Consider the following 22,593-nt stretch of genomic DNA (forward strand, 5'->3'; position numbering starts at 1 on the left):
AGGAATCTGCTTCAGAACCTTGTGTTTTTGGTAGAGTTCCAGGGAAGGGGAAGTAGATGGAGGAACCAAAGGAACCGCTTACTACAGGGTAATGCATTGGCTCCATCTCTTTAATATTTACACCAGTGATCAGCCATTCCCTGAAGGCACCAATAACTATACCTATACTGACAATCGAGCAATGGCTGTACTGGGAAAAAACATTTGAGGAGGTTGAACAGTATTTAACTGAAGCCCTGGTGGACCTGGATTGATACTTTTGTGATAACCAGTTAAGGCCAAATCCAGCAAAAACTCAGGGATGGACTTTCCATCTTCACGGTAAGCAAGCTGCTAGTAAGCTGCACATTATATGGAGAGGGGCATTATTGGAGCATTGCTACAGCCCTAAATATTTAGGGGTCATTCTAGGTAAGCCCCTAATCTATAAGCAGCACTAAAATGAAGGTCAGTGGATGAAATAACATCCTTAGGAAATGTATGAGCTCTACCTGGGTGCCAAACCAAGAATCCCTAAGAGGACAGCTTTAGCTCTCTGCTACTCATCAGCTGAATATGGCTGCCCAGTGTAGTATGAATCAGCACATGCTGGTTTATGTTGTTCTGAATGAAGCTAGCAGAATTATTATCAGATGCCTTAAACCAGCTACCATCTAACCATCATTGCCCTGCCTGCTGTTCGTAGAAAAGCAGCAGCATACAGAGAGATGTTCAAACCATCAATATCTAAACAACACCCTCTCTGTGGCCTTCAACTAGTTCATCAGAGATTAAAATCTAGGTAAAGTTACCTTAGGTCAATGGAAGTCTTTGAAGAATTTAAAAGCAGAGAGGATCTATGGAAAACTACAAAGAACCAACACTGGGTGGAACCAATGGAGGAACTGGCACCTGGGTCTGGTGAAAGTTGGGAAGTATGGAAATTGTTGAATAAATTGAGCATGGGTACAATAAGATCCAGAGGCACATTGAACAAATGGGGCTATCCAGTGGCCTCTGCCCTTTGCAATTGTGATGACATGTAGATGACAACGACACATATGTATACCTGTCCTTTGTGTCCTGATCAGTGCATATTTGGGGACCTCATGGCAGCATGACAGAACGCAATGAATGTTGCTAGTCTCTGGGCAAGATCTGTTTAACTTGTACATATTTTAATCTTGTATTTTATATTTTATGTTGTGTAATATGCCTTATTTTAATTATGATGCTTATAACACAAATAAGCAAACAAATGGGGAAGGATAAATGTTGTAAAAATAAATATTATTTCAAGATTGTTAAACACTATAGGTATTTGACAGTATCCCATATGAATTTCTTTGATTCTGTTCTCTTGGCTGACTTCACTAGTTGCCTCTTTTTGTTTCCTCCTAGGAATCAGTAATGATTGTTGTCTTTGGTTTGGAATTTATCATACGCATCTGGTCTGCGGGCTGCTGTTGTAGGTACCGTGGATGGCAAGGAAGATTGCGATTTGCAAGGAAACCTTTCTGTGTAATAGGTGAGTTGTTCAGGTATGAATAATTTCATCTGAAAAACAGTATTGTTATAGAAAAAGAGCCAGTTTGATATAGTTGTTAACCCATCAGAGGCCACGAGTTCTACTCCCAGCTTAGGCACAAAGGCAGCTGTATGACCCTGGGCCAATTACTCTCTCTCAGTCCTACAAAGAAGACAAGGGCAAACCACTTCTGAAAATCTTACTAAGAAAACTACAGAGACTAATCCAGGCAATTTAAAGGAGTCAGGACTGTCTCAAAGGTATCAAAAAAATAAGTTACAGAAACACAGAATTTTCTTTGCTATTATTTTGAATCGAATTATAGCTTACATTTGACTGATTCCATTTTGAGAAAAAGTTTTTGCTAGTGGTGTTGTCAAGAAACTGCGGAACTTTTCCTTACAGCATAAGGAGGTTCATACCTAATCCATATTTTTCCTGCCTAAGTTAATTAGTCAATTAATTAACTAATTATCATAAGAAAAAATAGTCTACTATAAAGAATGAGCTGAAATTCATATATAAATAAAATTAAAAGATTTCATATTACCATGAATCATTTAATCGAAAATGGAGCATAACAGAATTTGGCACTGCCAAGAACATAGACTTATCAAACTTATCAACCAGAAATAGTTAAATATAAAAATGATCCATATATCCTAGGAAGTCCACAAAGAGGTGCAATATATCTATTTCTAATACTTCTGAAAAAAAGGCAATAAAAGGATTCCATTGCATGTGGCATGTATGGGAGTCATAAACTGTTATAAGGGATTCTTTTAATTTTCCTTCCTATGCAGAATTTTACAGCACATTTTAATGTTTGTAGACCTAGAGTGTGATTAATTTTCAATCAACTCCAACACAAATTTGGCTATTACAGTCCGCTTCTCAAAAATTATTTAATCAGAGAGATATCTTATATTTTATTTCTAAATTTGATGAAGTTTTGAAACTTTACCTCTGGTTGATATTTTCCTAGATGAACATAATTGCTAAAAGAACACGAGGGATCTAGAGTTTTCCTTATATATTAATCTTTGGTTCAATTTTTTGCCCTATTTGAATTATGAATCATTTAATCAATTCTCCTCAGCGTGATTGCTATCAAGGAATATAAATATAATCACAATTATATATTAGAATTATCATAAGCACGGAGACGGCATTGGTCACGCTGGTGAATGATCTCAGACGGGCTCGGGACAGGGGTTGTTCCTCTGTCCTAGTCCTATTAGACCTCTCAGCATCTTTTGATACCATCGACCATGGTATCTTACTGCGGCGCCTCGGGGTTGGGAGTGGGTGGCACTGTCTTGTAGTGGTTCTCCTCCTACCTCCTGGGTCGTTCGCAGTTGGTGCTGGCACGAGGGCAGAGGTCGGCCTCGAGGCCTCTCGTTTGTGGAGTCCCTCAGGGGTCAGTCCTCTCGCCTCTCCTGTTCAACATCTATATAAAACTGCTGGGCGAGATCATTCATGGTTTTGGAGTGGGGTATCATCAGTATGCTGATGATACCCAGCTTTTCATCTCTACCCCAAACCACCCCAGTGATGCCCTTGATGTGATGTCCCGTTGCCTGGAGGCGGTTTGGGTCTGGATGGGGAGGAACAGGCTTTGGCTTAATCCTGACAAGACTGAGTGGTTGTACGTACCGGCATCTCGGGAAATTCAGTTCATTCCATCTTTAATTATGGGGGGTGAGGTGTTACCCCCCCGTAGATAGGGCTCACAACTTGGGTATCCTCCTTGACTCACAGCTCTGTCTGGAAGACCACGTAGGAGCTGTGGCCAGGGGGGCTTTTGCCCAGGTTCGCCTGGTGCGCCAGTTGCGGCCCTATCTGGACTGGGATGCCCTGCGTACAGTCACCCATGCACTCGTGGCCTCTCGGATAGACTACTGCAATGCTCTCCACATGGGGCTGCACCAGTTGAAGCCTCCGAGGACCACTCGGAGGCTTCAACTGGTGCAGAATGCGGCCGCACAAGTTGTGATGGGGGTTTCCCGATACTCCCATGTAACACCTCTTCTCCATGAGCTGCATTGGCTTCCAGTTGCCCTCCGGGTGAGATTCAAGGTGCTGGTGATGACCTATAAAGCTCTAAATGGCATGGGTCCAGATTACTTACGGGAGCACCTGCTGCCAACTTCCCTTTGTCCTGTGCGCTCCCACAGAGAGGGCCTCCTCAGGGTGCCGTTGGTCAGGGACTGCCGGCTGGTGGCCCCCAGAGGGACAGCATTCTGTGTGGGCGCGCCAGCCCTTTAGAATCAATTGCCTGTTAAGCTCCAGATGGCTCCTGACCTTCGCTCTTTCCGCTGTGATCTGAAGACCTGGTTGTTTGAACAGGCCAGCCTGGACTAAGGGTTTGGGTTTATTTTTAACTATTTATTGTTAGGGCTAAATTAATTTAATTTTACTTTTAACTTTTGTACGTTGTATTTTATTGCCCTGTACACCGCCCTGAGTCATTTGGGAGAAGGGCGGTATAGAAATTCAATTAATAATAATAATAATAATAATAATAATAATAATAATAATAATAATAATAATAATTAACCCTTAAATTACAGGAATTTATCCTAGTGAAAAAGTATACAGTAGTATTATTTATTAACTAGACTTTCAGTACGCCACCCCCCGCCGCTGGGAGGCGGAACCGACCAGGTGGTTCCGCCCCAGGTGCCTGATGGACCCTGAGAGGTTCCAGATGGAGCTTGGGGCATTTCCTGCTTCCCTTGCCCACGACTCTGCTGAGGCCCTAGTGGTAGCCTGGGAGAGGGCTGCTGCTGGGGCCTTGGATCGAGTTGTGCCTTTGCAGCCTCTGACCCAGCACAGATCCCGGGTGGCCCCCTGGTTTACCGAGGGATTCCGAGAGATGAAGCGCCAGAAAAGACGCCTAGAGAGCTGTTGGAGGTCCAGCAGATCCGAATCTGATCGAACATGGCTAAGAACTTGTCTTAAGTCTTACCTAGTGGTGAATGGAAGCGGCAAAGCATGCTTACTTTTCCGCTCTCATTGCATCCGCAGCTCAGCCGCCCTGTTTAGAGTGACCCGCTCACTGCTTAACCAGCGACCAAGGGATGACCCCTTGCAGGGTAGGGCTGAGGAATTTGTTCAGTATCTGCAGGACAAAATCACTCAGATCCAGACTGGTCTGGACTCCGACTAGGCGGAATCCGATGGAGTGGAGAGGGCAGGTCTTGGTCATACCATTTGGGGTGAGTTTGACCCTGTGACTTTGGATGATGTGGACAGGATTATGCGTAGGCTGAGCGCTGCAACTTGTTTATTGGACCCATGTCCCTCCTGGCTGGTTTCGGCTGCCGGGGAGGTGACGAGGCTGGCTCCAGGCAGTTGTCAATGCTTCATTGACAGAGGGTGTCTTCCCCTCTACCTTAAAAGAGGCGGTGGTAAGGCCCCTCCTCAAGAAGCCTGCTCTGGACCCGACCTCATTGAATAACTATCGTCCTGTCTCCAACCTTCGCTTTGTAGCAAAGGTTGTCGAGAGTGTTTTGGCGCGTCAGCTTCCGTAATTCCTGGATGAAGCGGACTATCTGGACCCGTACCAGTCCGGTTTCAGACCCGGTTACAGCACGGAAATGGCATTGGTCGCATTGGTAGATGATCTCTGGCGAGCCCGGGACAGGGGTTGCTCCTCTGTCCTGGTCCTACTTGACCTCTCAGCGGCTTTTGATAACATCGACCATGGTATCCTGCTGTGACGGCTCGAGGGGTTGGGAGTGGGAGGCATTGTTTTACAGTGGTTCTCCTCCTACCTCTCGGGCCGTTAGTTTGTAGTGGCAGGGGGGCAGAGATCTACCCCGAGGCCCCTTTCTTGTGGGGTACCTCAGGGGTTGGTTCTCTCCCTGCTCCTGTTCAACATCTATATGAAGCCGCTGGGTGAGATCATCCGTGGCTTTGGGGTGAGGTATCACCAATATGCCGATGATACCCAGTTCTTTATCTCCACCCTGAGCCAAGCCAGTGATGCCCTTGACGTGATGTCCCAGTGCCTGGAGGCGGTGCAGGTCTGGATGGGAAGGAACAGGCTCAGGCTGAACCCCTCCAAGACCGAGTGGCTGTGGATATCGGCATCTCGTACTGTCCAACAGGTTCCATCTCTTCTTATGGGGGGAACTATTGCCCCCCTCAGAAAGGGCCCGCAACTTGGGTGTCCTCCTGGATTCACGGCTTAATTTGGAAGATCATCTAACTGCCGTGACCAGGGGGGCTTTTGCGCAGGTTCGCCTGGTACGCCAGTTGCGTCCATTTTTGGACCGAGATGCCCTATGCAAGGTCACCCATGCCCTTGTCACCTCTCGCCTGGATTACTGCAATGCTCTCTACATGGGGCTGCCCTTGAAGTGCGCCCGGAGGCTTCAACTGGTGCAAAATGCGGCTGCGCAGGTGCTTATGGGAGTATCTCGATACTCCCATGTTACACCACTCCTGCGCGAGCTGCATTGGCTTCCGGTTGCCCTCCGGGTGCGACTCAAGGTGCTGATAATCACCTTTAAAGCCCTACATGGCTTAGGCCCGGGGTACTTGCGAGAGCACCTGCTGCCAATGTCAACCTCCCATCGCCCGGTTTGCTTCCACAGAGTCGGCCTCCTCAGGGTGCCGTCGGCCAGGCAATGCCAGCCGGCGACCCCCAGGGGGAGAGCCTTCTCTGAGGGCGCATCGACCCTCTGGAACGAACTGCCCCCGGAGCTGCGGATGACCCCTGACCTTCGGTCCTTCCGCCGTGACCTAAAGACCTGGTTATTCCAACAAGCGTGCCTGAACTGATCATGGTTTTTAATTTTGGTTTTTATTGGTTTAAATTGTTCTTATTTCTTATATTGTTTATGTCTCTTTTAATTTTTGTATTTATATTTTTTAACTTTTTATTGTTGTGAGCCGCCCTGAGTCCTCAGGGAGAAGGGCGGCATATAAATTTAATAAATCTAATTTAATAAACCTATATACTTTGAACTACCTCTACTGTTTTCCCCTAACTACCCTATAAAATAGATTGAATTAAAAGAAAGTGATTAGTGCCAAGGCTTCTAATGAGCTTCCATGACTCACATTGGATTTAAAACTGGTCTTTGCTGTGGAAAACTACAAAGTCTTTGTAATCACTTACTCCTACCCCACAATGGTTGCACTTTAATATGATATTAAAATGGATAAATAGAAGATGGTTAAGGTCCCAAATATGTCCTCTTTTTTCCATATATAAATTTATAAAAGAGATTGGAAATATGAGTCAGTTGCCTTTCTTGGAGAAAAAACTAAAAGGAAAGAACTCACAAGAAAGGAACAGCACCCTTTTAGCTACTGGTCAATGCCCAGCTCCACTGTTTCTGAAATAAAAATCCTATAAATACCACTGTGAAATGGGAGAGGCTATTTCCTCTTTTACTATCAAGTGATATATAATAATTTGATTGTTGTGAGCTGCCCAGAATTGTTGAGAGTTGGGCAGCATACAGGCTTACTATTATATCTTGGCGTCTTCCCTCCATGTATAAATTTATCCAGCATACCTATCCATTTCTTATTGTGAACCTAGATGGTAGTAGAAAAAGAAAAAAAAATCTAGGTCATGCCATCACTTTTACAGTACCCATTCTTGATAATAAAGTAAATGCATGGTGCTTTCCATTATTGTAGTATGTCCATTAGTCATTTAATTGTTGGATTTCCATTCTATGGATGAAGTATTTTACATCTTTAGTCATTTGAATTCCCAAGTAGTTAACACTTGAAAACTGTAATGCAAAGCCAGATAATTTGTGCATAGTTAATGGAGCAGCTAGAACAGTATACAAAGGAATGAGCTCTGACTTTCCACAATTTATTTTTAGCTCTGTAAACTTTCCAAAAGAGGGTAGAAATCCTAATCTTTTAAATCTATAGAATTGCTTTAAGATTAGATTAAAAATGTATCAACCACAGGTTATTAGTGTGGATTTTATGATCAATTGGTATTCTTTTAATCTGTGGATTCGTTCTGAATATCCTAAATAATGACTATAATGAGATTGCAACAACATTGGAAAAGAGTAGACGAGTCATGATATGTCACTCTTTTATATCAACACATTTAGCATTGTAATTATTAATGTGGAGTAGTGCTTCTGCTGCTGATAAATTAATATATTAAGACCACCCCCCAAAATATGATCTTGTTAATAGTTTGATTAGACATAACCAATCAAATGCCTTCATTGAACCTAGCAAAATAGTTGTTGAAAAGCTTTTCATGTTAAATACTATACTCAGTATTAATTAGAAATGAAGCACATTTAATCAAATGAAATCAGGCCCACTTAGGGGGGGATACTTTTCTGAATCATTAGCTAAGGAAAAGGGAGCATATTTTGGCTAGGACAAACGATGTAGTGTTTCTGATCTTAAAAGCTATAAGAGCAATTCTCTTCCACTAATTTACAGTGGAAGTTACAATCTTCATTTGTCTGTACTTTCCTGTTTTTATAGATGTAGTTACTTTCTTCTCATTATCACCTTGCTTATCCTTTTCACTTTCTTTTTTTCATGAAGCTAATTATTTTTTTATTGTTTTGTTTTTAGCCTCTCAATTCCTTCTGTTCTATTTGTCAAATTCAGAGGAGTCTGCAATTTTCTTTTACTCATACAGTGTTTTTCACCAGGTTGTTTCTCTGTGTTATGCACCACCCACCTTGCCAATATTCTCTCATGTTGCCTTCAGACTTGTAGTTATACAGCAGAACACGTTCCAACTTTATCATTTCAATTTAGTTTCAGTTTCCATAGATCAGGGCTTTCCAACCTTTTCACCCATTGTACCACTTTTAGGATATGGCAACATCCGAGTACCACCAGTCGCCTAGCAAGGTGTCAAAAACTTGATGAACAAAAAAAAAGGAAAAAAGTGATGAAGTACAGGTAGTCCTCGACTTACAACAGTTCACTTAGTGACTGTTCAAAGTTACAATGGCACTGAAAAAGTGCCCCCCCAAGCCACAGCCAAGAAAGACACCTTCCCACCCGCCCGGTAGCACTCTTCTTCCTGTCCAAGGTTTTCATTGTTGTGAGCATTTCTGTTGAGGATTGGAAGCAGGGGTGGGGTGGAGTGTGTTTGGTTTTTATTCCCCCCCATCTGTTGGGTGGTTGCAGCAGGTTTTGGTCACTTCACATGACCCTGGGACACTGTGACCATCATAAATATGAATCAATTGCCAAGCATCTGAATGTAGATCACAAGACCCTGGAGATGCTGCAACATTCCACCTGATCAGCGCTTCTTCTGGGCTCAGCAGACGTGCCGGGATCAGCGCCGAGCTCCAGCTGAAGCCTGGTGGTGATCCTGGCGCTTCCACTGAGCCCTGACAGCCCTGCAGCTCCAGCCATCTCTCGCTCAGGCTTGTGCGGTGCTGCCACCGATTCAGCTCATTCCCCTCCCCGGCTACCACTTTTCTAGGATGGTCGCGTACCACCTATCAGGTGCCAATATACCACAGGTGGTACCAGTACCATTGGTTGAAAAGCCCTGCCATAGATTATTCCCTCCAGTCACCCTTTTGAAATGTTATTTACTCATAATTTTTTGTTATTATTTCTTTCCTTTCTTCTTCTAAGGCTATCACATGTTCTCCTGTTTTTAAAAACTGGTCTGTCTACATTCCCTTTTATAAAAATTTCAGTTTATTACAGTTTTCTTTTCTCCCATGCTGTTACTGAATCATGTGTTTCCTTGTCAACTTTCCAAAACCTTTGATTCTTCCGATTTAGATTACATTTTTAAATTCAATGATTAGCTCAGTGTACTTGCATCTTTGTGCATATTTAGTCCTGCTAAGTATTTCCTGGCCTTTTTTGCTCCCTTTTTTTTTACTAGGCCCAATATTTGGTTTTTGTTTCTGGAATTCTAATTTTATTGTTATAAAATTAGAATTACATTACTGTAAAATTACATTACTATTGATATTACAAAAGTTTAATATCCCTATCAATTTTGGCTTTTAAACAATATTTTAAAGACTTTTGTTTGTTCGTTTGTTCAGGTGCTCACCCAGAGGTTAATTCTCCCTTTCTATTTCTTTTGTAAGTTAAAATTATTAAGACTATATACAGTTTATTTGGTCAATAACCAGCAAAAGTAAAAAAAATACAATGCCAAAGTAAAATCAAACAGATGACTTAAATGAGATAGGCCTGTGGGCAAGACCTGTCTTATTCAATAGGACATGGTTTTGAATACTCTTAATGATAGTTTATTATTGCTGAGAAGATTGGGCATGCTTAGAATGACATCCCACTTTGCTGGCCAGAGATCACATCTACTTCGTCACTGATTTTTACGTTAGCCATGAATAAAACAGGTAAATCTAGGATGCTGTTGCAGTGGCTATACTGCAAATGTGAAATTTTTAAGTAGATCCAAGGATTCTTGCCCTTCTTTTGTGGTATTTATTTTTCCCTACCATTCTATCTTTTGTTTAATCAGATAAAGTTGTGGTTTTTTAGTTTTTTTGGGGGGAGAGCGACACAATATATAAAGCCACACTTGGAATACTGCATCCTGTTTTGGTCACCACAATGTAAAAAAATGTTGAGATTCTAGAAAGAATACAGAGAAAAACAACTAAGATGATTAGGGGACTGGAGGCTAAAACATGTAAGGAACGGTTGCTGGAATTGGGTATGTCTAGTTTAATGAAGAGAAGGACGAGGGGGGACATGATAGCAGTGTTCCAATATCTCAGGGGTTGTCACAAAGAAGAGGGAGTCAAGCTATTCTCTAAAGCACCTGAAGGCAGGACAAGAAGCAATGGATGGAAACTAATCAAGGAGAGAAGCAACCTAGAACTAAGAAGAAACTTCCTGACAGTTAGAACAATTAACCAGTGGAACAACCTGCCTCCAGAAGCTGTGAATGCTCAACTCTGGAAGTTTTTAAGAAGAGACTGGACAGCCATTTGTCTGAAATGGTATAGGGTTTTCTGTCTGAGCAGGGGGTTGGACTAGATGACCTCCAAGGTCTCTTCCAACTTTTATTATTATTATAAAACTTTTATTCATAAAACATGAAACTCAGTCAACTGAACACTCAAATTGACTGGCATTAATGGTTGACATGGGTTGCTGCCAGCATCTTAGGTATCAACCAGGTATCTCCTTAAAATGTAAGATGTTCTGAGTAGTGCAGTTTTTTGTAGCTTTGCTAGAGTTATTGCAGGAAGCTGCAATTTCTTGATGTATTTTGTAAAGTTTTTGAACATAGTTCCCAGTGCCCCGATGACATTGGGTATCACTGTTACATCCATAATTGCGCAGTTTCGATGGCCAGGTCGCAGCATTTCATATTTTTTTCCAGTTCTTTTTCTTTGACTCTGGCATTTCCTGGTATAGCGATATCAATCAACTGTATGCTTCGGTTCTCTATGACTGCGATATCTGGCATGTTGTGTTCCAAATGGCGATCTGTCTGTATTCGGAAGTCCCACAAGATCTTCACCTTCTCATTCTCAACAACTTTTTCCACCCTATGTTCCCATGACTTTTTGGACACAGGCAAGTCATATTTTTTACACAATGCCCAGTGGATTAGTTTAGCAACTCGGTCATGTCTAGCTTTATAATCAGTTTGCGCAATTTTGTTGCACTCACATATTAAATGTGAAATAGTTTCAACTTTGTTGTTGCAAAGTCGGCAATTTGGGTTGTCAGTAGATTTTTGTATCTTCGCTTTCATGGCATTAGTGTGTAGTGCTTGTTCTTGAGCAGCCAGTATTAAGCCTTCCGTTTCTTTCTTGATGGTTCCCATCTTAAACCATGCCCATGTCAAGTTGTTATCACATTTTCCTTCAATATTTTTCAAATGCTGTCCATGCAAAGCTTTGGTTTTCCATCTATTTAGTCTGTCATCCAGCCATTTTTCCTTATATTCTGCCTTTGTTTCTGTTATTTTTATAATGTTCTCTGTTTTCACAGCCTGCAGCAATTTTTCTGTACTTTGATTTACATAGTCATTCAAACTGTTTTTCTTCTTCTACAGTTTGGTGGATTTGCAGTAGCCCTCTGCCCCCTATTCTTCTTGGCAGGTACAACCTGTCGACGTCACTTCGTGGATGTAGAGCGTGGTGCATATTCAAAAGTTTACGCGTTTTCCGGTCTAGGTGTCCCAATTCAGCCAAAGTCCAGTTGATAATTCCAGCTGGGTAGCTTATCACTGGGACTGCCCATGTATTAATGGCTTTAATTATATTTCCAGCATTCAGCTTTTATTTTAGTATTTTGCAGACTCTCCTGATATATTCCTTTTTTGTTGACTCTTTAACTTTTCCATTCAAGATGTTATCTGCTTCCAATATGCCTAGGTATTTGTAACCATCATCCTTTGCTAGTGCTTTCATAATACTTCCATTTCCCAGTTCTATTCCTTCTATTTTTCCCATTTTTCATTGCTGCATTGGTAATATAGCACATTTTCCAAGTTCAAAGTCCATTCTGATGTCGCTGCTAAACAGTTGAACTGCACTGAGTATTGATTCAAGTTCAGTGTGGCTTTTCGCATACAGTTTTAAGTCATCCATGTATAGTAGATGGTTTATCTTTCCATGCTGGCTTGAGTTGTGGTATCTCAAGTTTTGTGTTTCATAATATTATTGTCAATGGAATTATTATTATTATTATTGATATATAAACATTTTGCTTTAACCCCACCCTCTCTAGAGGAATCTCTGTCTATATTACTTGTGGGAAGGGTATTCAAGGCAATTTTATCTCGGGTTTATTTTGGTGTAGCTTAGATTCATGACTTTGAGGCTTTATGCAGGTAAGCTATTTTAACATGGTACAACATAATAATGTTTTCCTATGAGATATACATTTTTCTTTTATCCAACACTAAACTTTGGTCTTTAACCCATCATTTAAAATTGAAATCAGTCTTCTCTATCTTAGACAACGACCTGTATCCCCAGAATAAAAAAATATGGTATGGAAAAACATATTAATAACAATTTAAGGATAGGAAAGGGGTAGCAAAGTAGCAATTCTTTTTTGCAACTAGCTTTACACTTGACAACAGATTTTACCTCTGTACTTCCTGTGTAAGTAAGGATTTGAAAAATCTCTTATCCTGCTTGCATTAATGGACAAAATGGGCTACAAGACAAACAAAACAACATCTGGTGCTAAAACAACAAAAGTTAAAAGGCATGACAGGAAAAGTTCTGACACCAAGCATTAGCTAACAGCTAAAGATTTGGTACTTCTTCAGCATTCTGAAACTAAGGTAATGGTTTAAAGCAGGAGTGCCAAACTCGCAATGTCACATGACATGTCGTGATGTATCGTGACTTTTTTGCCATTGCTGGCAATGGGGTGGGCGCGATTTTGCTATGATGCATTCAGCCAGCGGGCCGGCAGTTTGACCCCCCTGGTTTAAAGCATCTCCAAACAGATAACACATATGCTGTATAAGCCAAGGATAATTTTATTTTTTTATTTTAATTCCATTTATATCCCGCCCTTCTCCGAAGACTCAGGGCGGCTTACAAGCTTAGCAGTAGCCTTCATTCTATGTATATGCCTGCTTATTAGGGCTTTCACACACACCCCAAGCGGCATTATTACAAAGTCAGCTTAATTGCCCCCAACAATCTGGGTCCTCATTTTACCTACCTCGGAAGGATGGAAGGCTGAGTCAAACTTGAGCCTGGTGGGATTTATTTATTTATTTATTTATTTGTTTTTATAAACTGCCCTTCTCCCGAGGGACTCGGGGCGGTGTACAGAGTAAGGTAGGTATACAGATTGAACAATAGTGAAAACAATAGTAAAAACAAACTGGGACCCCAATTAGAGCTATCAGGCCAGGCCGGACTGCTGGAACAGGTAAGTTTTTAAGTCGTGCCGGAAGGTGCGGAGGTCGGGGGCCATCCGGATTTCGGTTGGCAAGCAGTTCCAGAGGGATGCGAACCTGCAATAATTGCAGGCAGCTGGTGTTACTTAAGGAGGCATTAGCCCACTGCTCCACCAAGGCTCTTACCAGATCTACAAGGCCCTGTGGATTTGCCTTGTCTTGGGGACTTGCCTTTGCCTTGGGGTCTAATGTAGGCTTCTTTTTGGTAGCCTGTGGAACTCGTTGGGTGGAGCTGATGCCAGCACAGGGAATTGCTGGGGAATACTAATTTAGGCTCAGAAGCCTTAATGAAGAATTGGAGTGTGAAAAAGATGAAAATAACCGTAATAAAGAGCAGATGGAAAGCTTAATTAATAGTCCTGAGCTCCCCATTCATGTCTAATACCAAAACAAAAAACAAAAAAAAATCCTGCCAAAGATAATTCTGCTCCTGTCTAATCTCTGATCCAGTCTAGCTGACCACACACAGCTTTCTCACTGTGGAAACTCTAATTTTGATCTTTAAGCAGCTAACAATGATTAACAACAAAATTCATGAAGTGGAACAATTGCTTGAGCTATTCATGCAGGACTGTGGTGGGAGACAAATAGACAAGGATCTGTTTCAAGCATGAACAATGTTAATGTTAGAAAGAATTATGGAAAAATACCCATTTCATATGTGGGTAGCCAAACATAACATATTGGATTACTGGAAGAAGCCCTAAGAACCCATATTTAAACAGTAATATTGTAGCAGTGACCCTTATTTTAGTTGAGGCACAACATCAGAGAAGAGTAGCAAGGGGATATAGGATTTCAAAACAATTCACAGATCATTTTACTTATGAGCCCAGGGCTTCAGAGAATAATGAATAATACAACCAGAGGAAAATGTCATGATAAAACTAATGTAAACTTCCTGAATGCATACTTCCATCTGGACTTAGAATTACTTGACTTCCTACCCAATATGGCGTCCGGAGGGTTTTACTAGCCTATAAGCACACAACTGTTCCATGGATGCTCTTGAAAAAGAAATTCTGAGCAGTTTTTAGATCATTCCAAATCAAACCCTTAAGGATGTCCATACTGCTTTTCTTATAATCAAAAGAAAAGAAGCTTCCCAGTTATCAAATAGAAGTTGGACTAAATAGTATCAAACGATGGTAAAAATAAAAATATTTCTGTTCAACCAGAGACGATCATTTTCTCCCCCACAAATCCAAGGTCAATCTGATATACAGGGATAACATCACATAACAAATCAAGGATTGGGATGAAGAACATACGAGGGCAATTCAGAAATAAACCTCCATTTGAGCAGGTGTGAGAAATAGGCGGGGATAACGATGACCGTCCTATGGCACCAGGCGCAGTAGGTCAGTAGACAGGAGTGGAAGGAGAAGGTTGTGTTGCAGTTGACTCATCTGCTAGATCAATTGAAAATGAACCCTGCCATAGAAAATCCCACCAAATGTGAAGTGCCTGCAGTAATACAATTCCTCTGTGCGAAAAAACTTTCGGCAGCTGCGATTCATCGTGAACTATATAATGTTTACGGGCTAAATGTGATGAATGAAAGTGTTGTGCATAAGAGGTGTTTAAAGATGGACAAACTGATGTGCACGATGAGGCAAGAAGTCGCCGCCCATTTGTAGTCAGCGATGAACTTGTGCAGGAAATTGACAAAAAGATCTGTGAAGTCTGTCAGTTCATGATATCTGCATTTTCTTTACACTTTCCCCAAATTTCTCAGACGGTTTTGTACGAGGTAGTGACAGAAAATTTGGGATACCGCAAGTTCTGTGCTTGTTGGGTACCAAAACTCCTTTCTGAGAAGCACAAAACACACCGAATAGGTTCTGCTTTGGCTTCATTCCCAGGTGGGAGCTTTTTTGCAGAAGGAATTTCAAACCTTGTAAGACATTATGACAAGTGCCTCAAGTTGAATGGTGACTATGTCAAAAAGTAATGTAATGTTGTAGTTTTCTAATGTGTATAATAAAAGTTTTGTATCTGCGAGTGTCTGTCACTGATAAACAAAGGGAGGTTGTGGGTTGCGGTTTGGGCACTCAGTCTCTAAAAGGTTCGCTATCACTGGTCTAAATAGTTTAAGAGTATTTTGTGTGGGGGGCAGGAGTAGCAAGCTTTTGGCATCAGATAAAGAGCAATCAGCTGTAAGTTCCCCTATCTCTTTGACACATTTTCTGAGGCAGAATACTGCCACGTCAATATGTGTAAATGGAATTGGAAATAGATACAGACAAGCAATCTTCCTTATATAGTGACAAACTCAAACTCTTAATGGTTGACAAGGACTGTAAGAGGGTAGAAGTACTCAATATCAGTTTGACAGCTGAATGGTGAAACTATTGTTAAAGTAACCACCACTTTCGATTAAAAAAGAAAAAAAGAAAACTTATGTTCTTGCTTCTTTGCTAATTTTAGAGCAAGAACATATGTTAGACTGGAGGTTATATGGGAGCAATGCAATAATTTAGGTTCAGCCGCAACCGTTCTTGGTAGCCACACTAAATTCCAAAACTGAATGACAAATATTTTTTCACCTATCAGTCTAAAGCCACAATTTAATAAAGTGAAATGTGTGCTCAACCTATACCGAATTGTGGCCTGAATTGCTTTCTTCTTCAGTGCTTTCCCATCTCCTGTATAAAATAACCATCGTGGTATGGCTTATGGATAACTGGATCCATGCATTTCTGACAGTGTTCTGTTTGCTGAAGGAATCTGTTTTGGAGAAAGGAGGGGGGCAATTTATGCCTATGTCTTCTAAACAGTGAGAGGAAAGGCATATAGGTTAAAGGGGAAAGGGAAAAATCAATGAAACTTGAACCTTCTATAATTGGGTTTTTTCTGTGTTGGCACCACTGGCTGCCAGTCAACAAACAGCAAGCTGAGTGCCTTCCATAGTCCAGGGATATGCAAGTTCGGGCAGATCTTTTAGAAGAAAACAGCACTTTCTACTACTACTCTTAAGACTACAACTGTAAAGGTAGGCCCACCCTTTGCACAAATCACTAATAGGAATTGAATAAACAAGTGATAAAGGCAAGGAGTAAGGCAAGAGACACAGTGAGTTCTGAGGATGGCCCAGGAAGGTTTGGGCAACAGAACTGAGGCTTAAAAAGTTGTTCTCGGCATATTTTTTCCTCAAATCAACAAATAGCCAGTTTGGTGTAGTGGTGAAGGTTATGCCCTAGAAACCAGGAGACTGTGAGTTCTAGTGCCACTTTAAGCATGAAAGCCAGCTGGGTGACTTTGGACCAATCACTCTGTCTGTCTCAGCCCAACCCACCTGACGGAGTTATTGTTGTGGGAAAAATAGGAAGAATATTATGAGGGAGGTTTTTTTTGTAAAAATTAATAAAGGTGGGATAAAAATCAAATGAGTAAACTGAGCCTCTGCTCAACTGCGTAGCTGAGGCCTGTTACTGGCTGGAGTTCTGCTGGCCTGCTCTTGGGCAGCCAATCTGACTGGCAGAACTCAGCTGCTGTATCTTTCAAGCTGGGAGGGGGAACTTCAGAATTTCAGTCATTGTCTGTGGGTGCAGGCAGGGAATCCTGGAAGTTGCTGGAGCTGCCTCAGCTAGAGAGGGCTGATTCCCTCCCTCTAGGATTGTTATCCCGAGATGCCCTTATTTATTTATTAATTACATTGTATATGCCCCCTGACTCTCAACAACTCTGAGTGGCTCTGTGTCCACCTCTTCCTCCAAAGAAGCCCAGTAGGGCCATAGCAAAAGACTTGTTGAATTGAAGAAGGAACCATTCCACAAATGGCATGACTCCTCTGCAGAAGAGTCTCTAGTTTACTCCAGGGAGTAAACTAGAGGGCATATTCAGATTTTCGCCCAACAAATCCTCAACCAAGTTCATGCATCGTGCTATTGCTAATTAGGATTTAATGACTGTTTATTGAATGAATCATTCTTAATAAAGTTTGCGCAGTGTTCTGGGTCATAAACCTTGCTTCATAGATTATATTGGCTTGGTCCAGACAACATACTAATTAAGCTGGAAACAAGCCATATTAGAACTTAGGGCAATATGTGAACAGTCACTATTTCACTGACTTATATACTTGATTTATTATAAAAGAAAAGTAGGTAACAGTCATCTATTCAGAAGGTAAAGATATAATAAATTTATAAGCTAAAATATGAAAATGACTGATGTACAAGGCTAAAAACAAATATCTCTTACCGTTTGTTTAATACCATATTAAACTAATTCAAAGCAGCATTTATGGGATTGATGTTCTAAATAAAAACTTTTCCTCCAAGACTAATAGCTCTTTTATTTACAATGAATAAATCAACAACTCTTGCATATCAATATCTATATAATTGTAGCATAAGAGAGTATATCTTAATCATCGGATAGGGAATATTTTAAGATACTCTAGATGTTTTATCTATGTTTCCAGATACTTTCTGCCATTTCTACTGCAGTGTCATATTTGGATAGCTGATAAATCTGTTACAAGCCTTTTAATGTCTTTAATGATTGGACAGAAATGATCTAGGTCAGCTATTTTAAGATCAAGACAAGCTAAGATCAGTAAACCATATATTCTAAGCAGTTAGTTGTTACATTGTGCTGGGAAACTATACTTTTGCTGCTGAGCACCACTGCATAGAGAAGGACTGGCCTTAACCAAAGGCAGTTTGAGATAAGATGCGGGTTGCTATGTCAATATTATACAGATGCACAGTCGGTGCCAACATTGGCAGTGATATCTGTGGTTCATACCGTTTAGAGTTATGCATTGAAGTAATCATTTTCATGTCTCTGCCATCTTGTAACAATCTCGAGAGAATGAGGCCCCCTTTCCTGGCAACCCAGCATACATATATGGTTAGAGAAAATGGCTAAAAAACACATAGATATTAAGCCAGAATTATTTTTGTTAGGTATAATTGTAGGAAATTATGAGAAGGAATGTGTATACTTAATGTTACATGTGTTAACTGCAGCGAGAATTGTATTTGCTCAACACTGGAAAGATGAAGAACTACCAGCGGAGGAAGAGATAATTAAGAAAATTTTACACTGTGCAGAAATGGACAGACTGACACTGAAAATGAAAAAGAAAGAAGATTCAGAATACTTTAGAACATGAGATACATTTTATCAATGGCTATTAAAATGAGGTAGAGAGAAAGGAGTTTAACATGTGTTAGTAAGCTAAATATGTTGCTGATAAAATATTAAGGATTTGTGACTATAAAAATTAATAAAATATTGAAAAAAATTATACAAATGCACAGTCGGTGCCAACAATGACAGTGATATCTGTGGCTCATACCATTTAGAGTTATGCGTTGAAGTAACCATTTTCATGCCTCTGCCATCTTGTAACAATCTCGAGAGAATCAAGTCCCCTTTCCTGGCAAACCAATGGAGGTTTTGGTGGTCCACTGAAAGTTGCTTCTACATGTTGATTACAGGTAGTCCTCGACTTACGACCACAACTGAGCCCAAAATTTCCATTGCTAAGCAAGACACTTGTTAAGTGAATTTTGCCCCATTTTATAACCTTTATTGCCACAGTTGTGAATCACTGCAGCTGTTAAATTTGTAACATGATTGTTAAGTGAATCTGGCTTCTCCATGGATTTTGCTTATCAGAGGTTTGCAAAAAGTGATCTGATGAGCCAGCACATTGCAGTCATGAATGCATGCTAGGTGCCAAGCTTATGAATTTTGATTGCATGTCCATGGGGATGCTGTAATATTTATAAGTGTGAAAAACAGTCATAAGTACTTTTTTCAGTGCTTTTGTAACTTTGAAGAGTCACTAAACGAATGGTTGTAAGTCGAGGGCTGCCTGTACATATATTTAGCTCTTTTTTTGCCTGCCTCCATCTTCTTCTCAGTTGACATTTGTGGTACATTGCAGTATATTGTGCTTAAAATACAGACGTTTCTTGCATTTTGAAAATCTATGTCTACTATTCTTTAGCTTACTAAATGTCAGAGTAATCAATGGACAAGTACCATTGAACAGAAATAGAGAACAATGCATATGTCCACAAGGCTTTCACAACACAGAACAAAGATAAACAAGCAACCATAGAATGAGACGAATGGCCTTAGAAGAGTTCTAAAACAGAACTATGTAAAATCAGAATAATATGCTAAATACAGTTCAGTTGCCTTTTGATATATTTATTTTATTTTATTTTATTTTTCTTTCACATCAATCTAATGAAAGGAAAATCCCAGAGCCAGAAATGGAACTCCTTGCAAGCAACAAAGTGGAAAACACATAATATATTCAGATGAAGCATTTTCCAAGTCAGCTGGAGACCAACCTGCAAATAGACTAAATCTGTTTGCATCAGATCTGTATTAAACTGTACCATTTTTAAGGATTTTTAGAGAGTACTTGTCATTGAAAAATGATCTATATGTACTTTAAAATAAATAAAATTGAGGCTTTGCTTTGTTTCAACTAAGTAAATGCAATAAATGTCTCAGTGCTCTTTAAAAAAGAGGTATATTCAGGACACCTGGCATAGTAAAACAATATTATATCTAGTTTAATATTTACAAGGTTAAGAGGAGCAAAAGAATATAATTCCTTTGAAAATGCATCAGATATGTGTATATGTTTATCTGTTGTGTTTTTTTTCCCTTCTCTGAATTATATCTGCACCTCCTAATAGGAGTTCACAGCTAATAGTGTTGACTATTAAAAGTCTTTGGCCACCAAAGCCAAAGTTGCCATCCTGTTGTATAATATGGGAACGCATTTCACTTTTTTGTTGTTCTGAATTAAATTCTTTCTTTTTCCAGACTGAGAGTGCTACCCTTCTCTATAGTAGATTCATAGAGATTATTAAGTAGATAGTTCAGGGTAAAGATCAAAAGAAAAATCAAATCAGCATGTAAGATGAGATATAGGAACTACATCACAATAGTCTAATGAAGAATTTTACTTTGGTGCCTAATTGTGACTTCGCTGCTGAAGTTCAATATCTTGCACTTAATGGAGAAGAAAAATAAATCACATCAACCGAACAGGTACATAACTATTGGTGTAATTGTTCTTAGGCCATATATGAAGTGCAATTCATAGAAAGGGAAACTGTAGCTCTTCTTAATACTTGTTCATTTTCAAGAGCTCATCTTTTTACACGTGCAACATACCTGCAAAAAGGGGTATGGTGTGTGCCAGGTCATGGCCACTGTTTTTTGATATCATTGATCTCTCTTGTGGACACCCTGGGATGCAGTCTTTGGCAATGGCAGTAGACCTGTTTTTAAATAAGGGTTTAGTATTCCTTTGAAACAGAACTAGACTTGTGATTAAAAAACGAAGGTTGTTGCACCAAAGGTTGATTTAAATCCAGAAAGAGAGCCAGGTGTGTGTGCTGCACCACTCTCATTCCCATAGGGATTTCTGAAATATTCTTTCCAGCATTCCCTGACTTCAGTTTTGTCATGAATCATTTTCATTACTTTTTTTAAAAAAAATTCCATTGGCTGTACTGGACACCCCTTGTTTAATCCTCTTTATCTACTTCCAAAACAATTTTTTTCTAGAAAAAGCACTGCATTTTCTCTACCTTTTTTAATTTACAAATAGTAATTCATTTTACTTTGTTCCAAAGAAGAAACACCTTTTCTTTGTTTGTTTCTAGTTTCTGTTCATTCTATTGGAAGAGGAATCGATCTTCTATTTTTTTTTCATTTAGGACATATACTTTTTCTTCTTGCGCTTATTTCTTAAAAAAAAAATTCTGTTAACTTTTCCTCAGATCTACCCATGATCCTATAAAAATGGTGCATCCCCCACATCCATAATCCCTCATCTCTCTCTTGCATGCTTCACTAATTTGTTGATTCTTTCATTATAAACAACCCACTATGCTTTTAGATTGAGATTCTTTTCTTTGCCATGAGTGCATAGGCCTTCATTTCTAATTAAAATAATGCCAAAATGATGAAGCATTCATTGCTTCATCATGACACACAAGCCACCCTTTCATATTTGTATGTTTGCAACAAGAATGTAAGAGGCAGTTTGTATCACAATCCCCTAAAGTATATTTTCTCATTTGCTTCTCCTTACCCAACTAGAGATAATTATGTTTTCGACATGAATGCTTATGCTTAAATCACATACTCAAAATAAGTAGACCATTTTGCAGTGTGTCATTGAGCACCATAGCATTTATTCCTGAATCTCTAAGTAGCCTAATTAATTTTAATATACTTGTTCATCTCATTCTCAATCACCTACTGTATTCATGTCACGTAGCAGGGTATTCTTTCCCTAGAATTATATTTATTCAGAATGTTACCATTTTCTCCAAACTCATCTCTGGTTCTTCCCTTAACACCATTCACTGAAGTGCACATACAATTATCACCAGCCAATGGATTTCTATTTCCACGTGCACTCACAGCACCCTGGATGATACCAATTTATTTTTTCCTGACATATACTTTAGGTTTCTCATTCATAATTAAATCACTCATTTCATTCTATTACAAGTATTCATTAACTCCATTCCACAAGATCAGACTACAGTCATTCAGATTTATTATCTTTCTCCTGATTTCACATACAGCATATCTATACAGTTTATTTCATTTCACTTCATTCCATTCCATTTCATTAATTATGTTCTCATCATTTATCCTCTTACATTTCTATATCCACCCTTAGTGGCAAGACAGCTCAGCTGCCAATCAAACAGTAAGTTCCAATCAGAGAGCAGCAAATGGGTGGCAAGGAGCAGAGCAGGGATAAGATGCTGCCACGGAGTTCTAGTTATAAATGCACAATGAATAGGCTGAATAAACAGGGGCAAAGCTCCTGAGTCAAAATAAAGAATCCAACTAAAGGATGCACAGCTTTGCATAGAAAAAGGCAATAGCTGAGAAAACTGAGAAGGGAGAGAAATGTTTTTGGTTTTCTCTCCTTAGACCTGGCGTGAAGAAAAAGTTCTTCTAGACATTTTCCTCAGCAGGAGAAAGCCTCTGGAACAGAAGAGTCAAGAAACTTAACTAGGAACAAAGAAGCAGAAAAAGTGGAGAAAAAAGTAGAGTTTGACAAAACAAAAATACGAAAAAGGAACTTAAAAAAAGATAGATTGAATTCTGAAGAAAAGTATGGCTCTATAGAGGATGGTGATAGATAGATAGATAGCATTTATAATTTTCAGTT

The 22,593-nt window shown here is 40.0% G+C and overlaps 1 protein-coding gene across 1 annotated transcript in view; it reads left to right on the forward strand.

Moving 5' to 3' along the window:
• KCNQ5 (potassium voltage-gated channel subfamily Q member 5) overlaps positions 1–22,593 on the forward strand; it is a gene marked incomplete at its 5' end in the record, with an annotated part of 363,603 nt that overhangs the window by 267,287 nt on the left and 73,723 nt on the right. The window contains one exon of the mRNA XM_083377082.1: positions 1,381–1,507. Within this exon, the coding sequence (XP_083233208.1) occupies positions 1,381–1,507 (127 nt within the window). The remainder of the gene's footprint in view (positions 1–1,380; positions 1,508–22,593) is intronic.

The sequence above is a fragment of the Vipera ursinii genome, assembly GCF_947247035.1.
Source record: "Vipera ursinii genome assembly, chromosome: 1".
NCBI lineage: Eukaryota > Metazoa > Chordata > Lepidosauria > Squamata > Viperidae > Vipera > Vipera ursinii.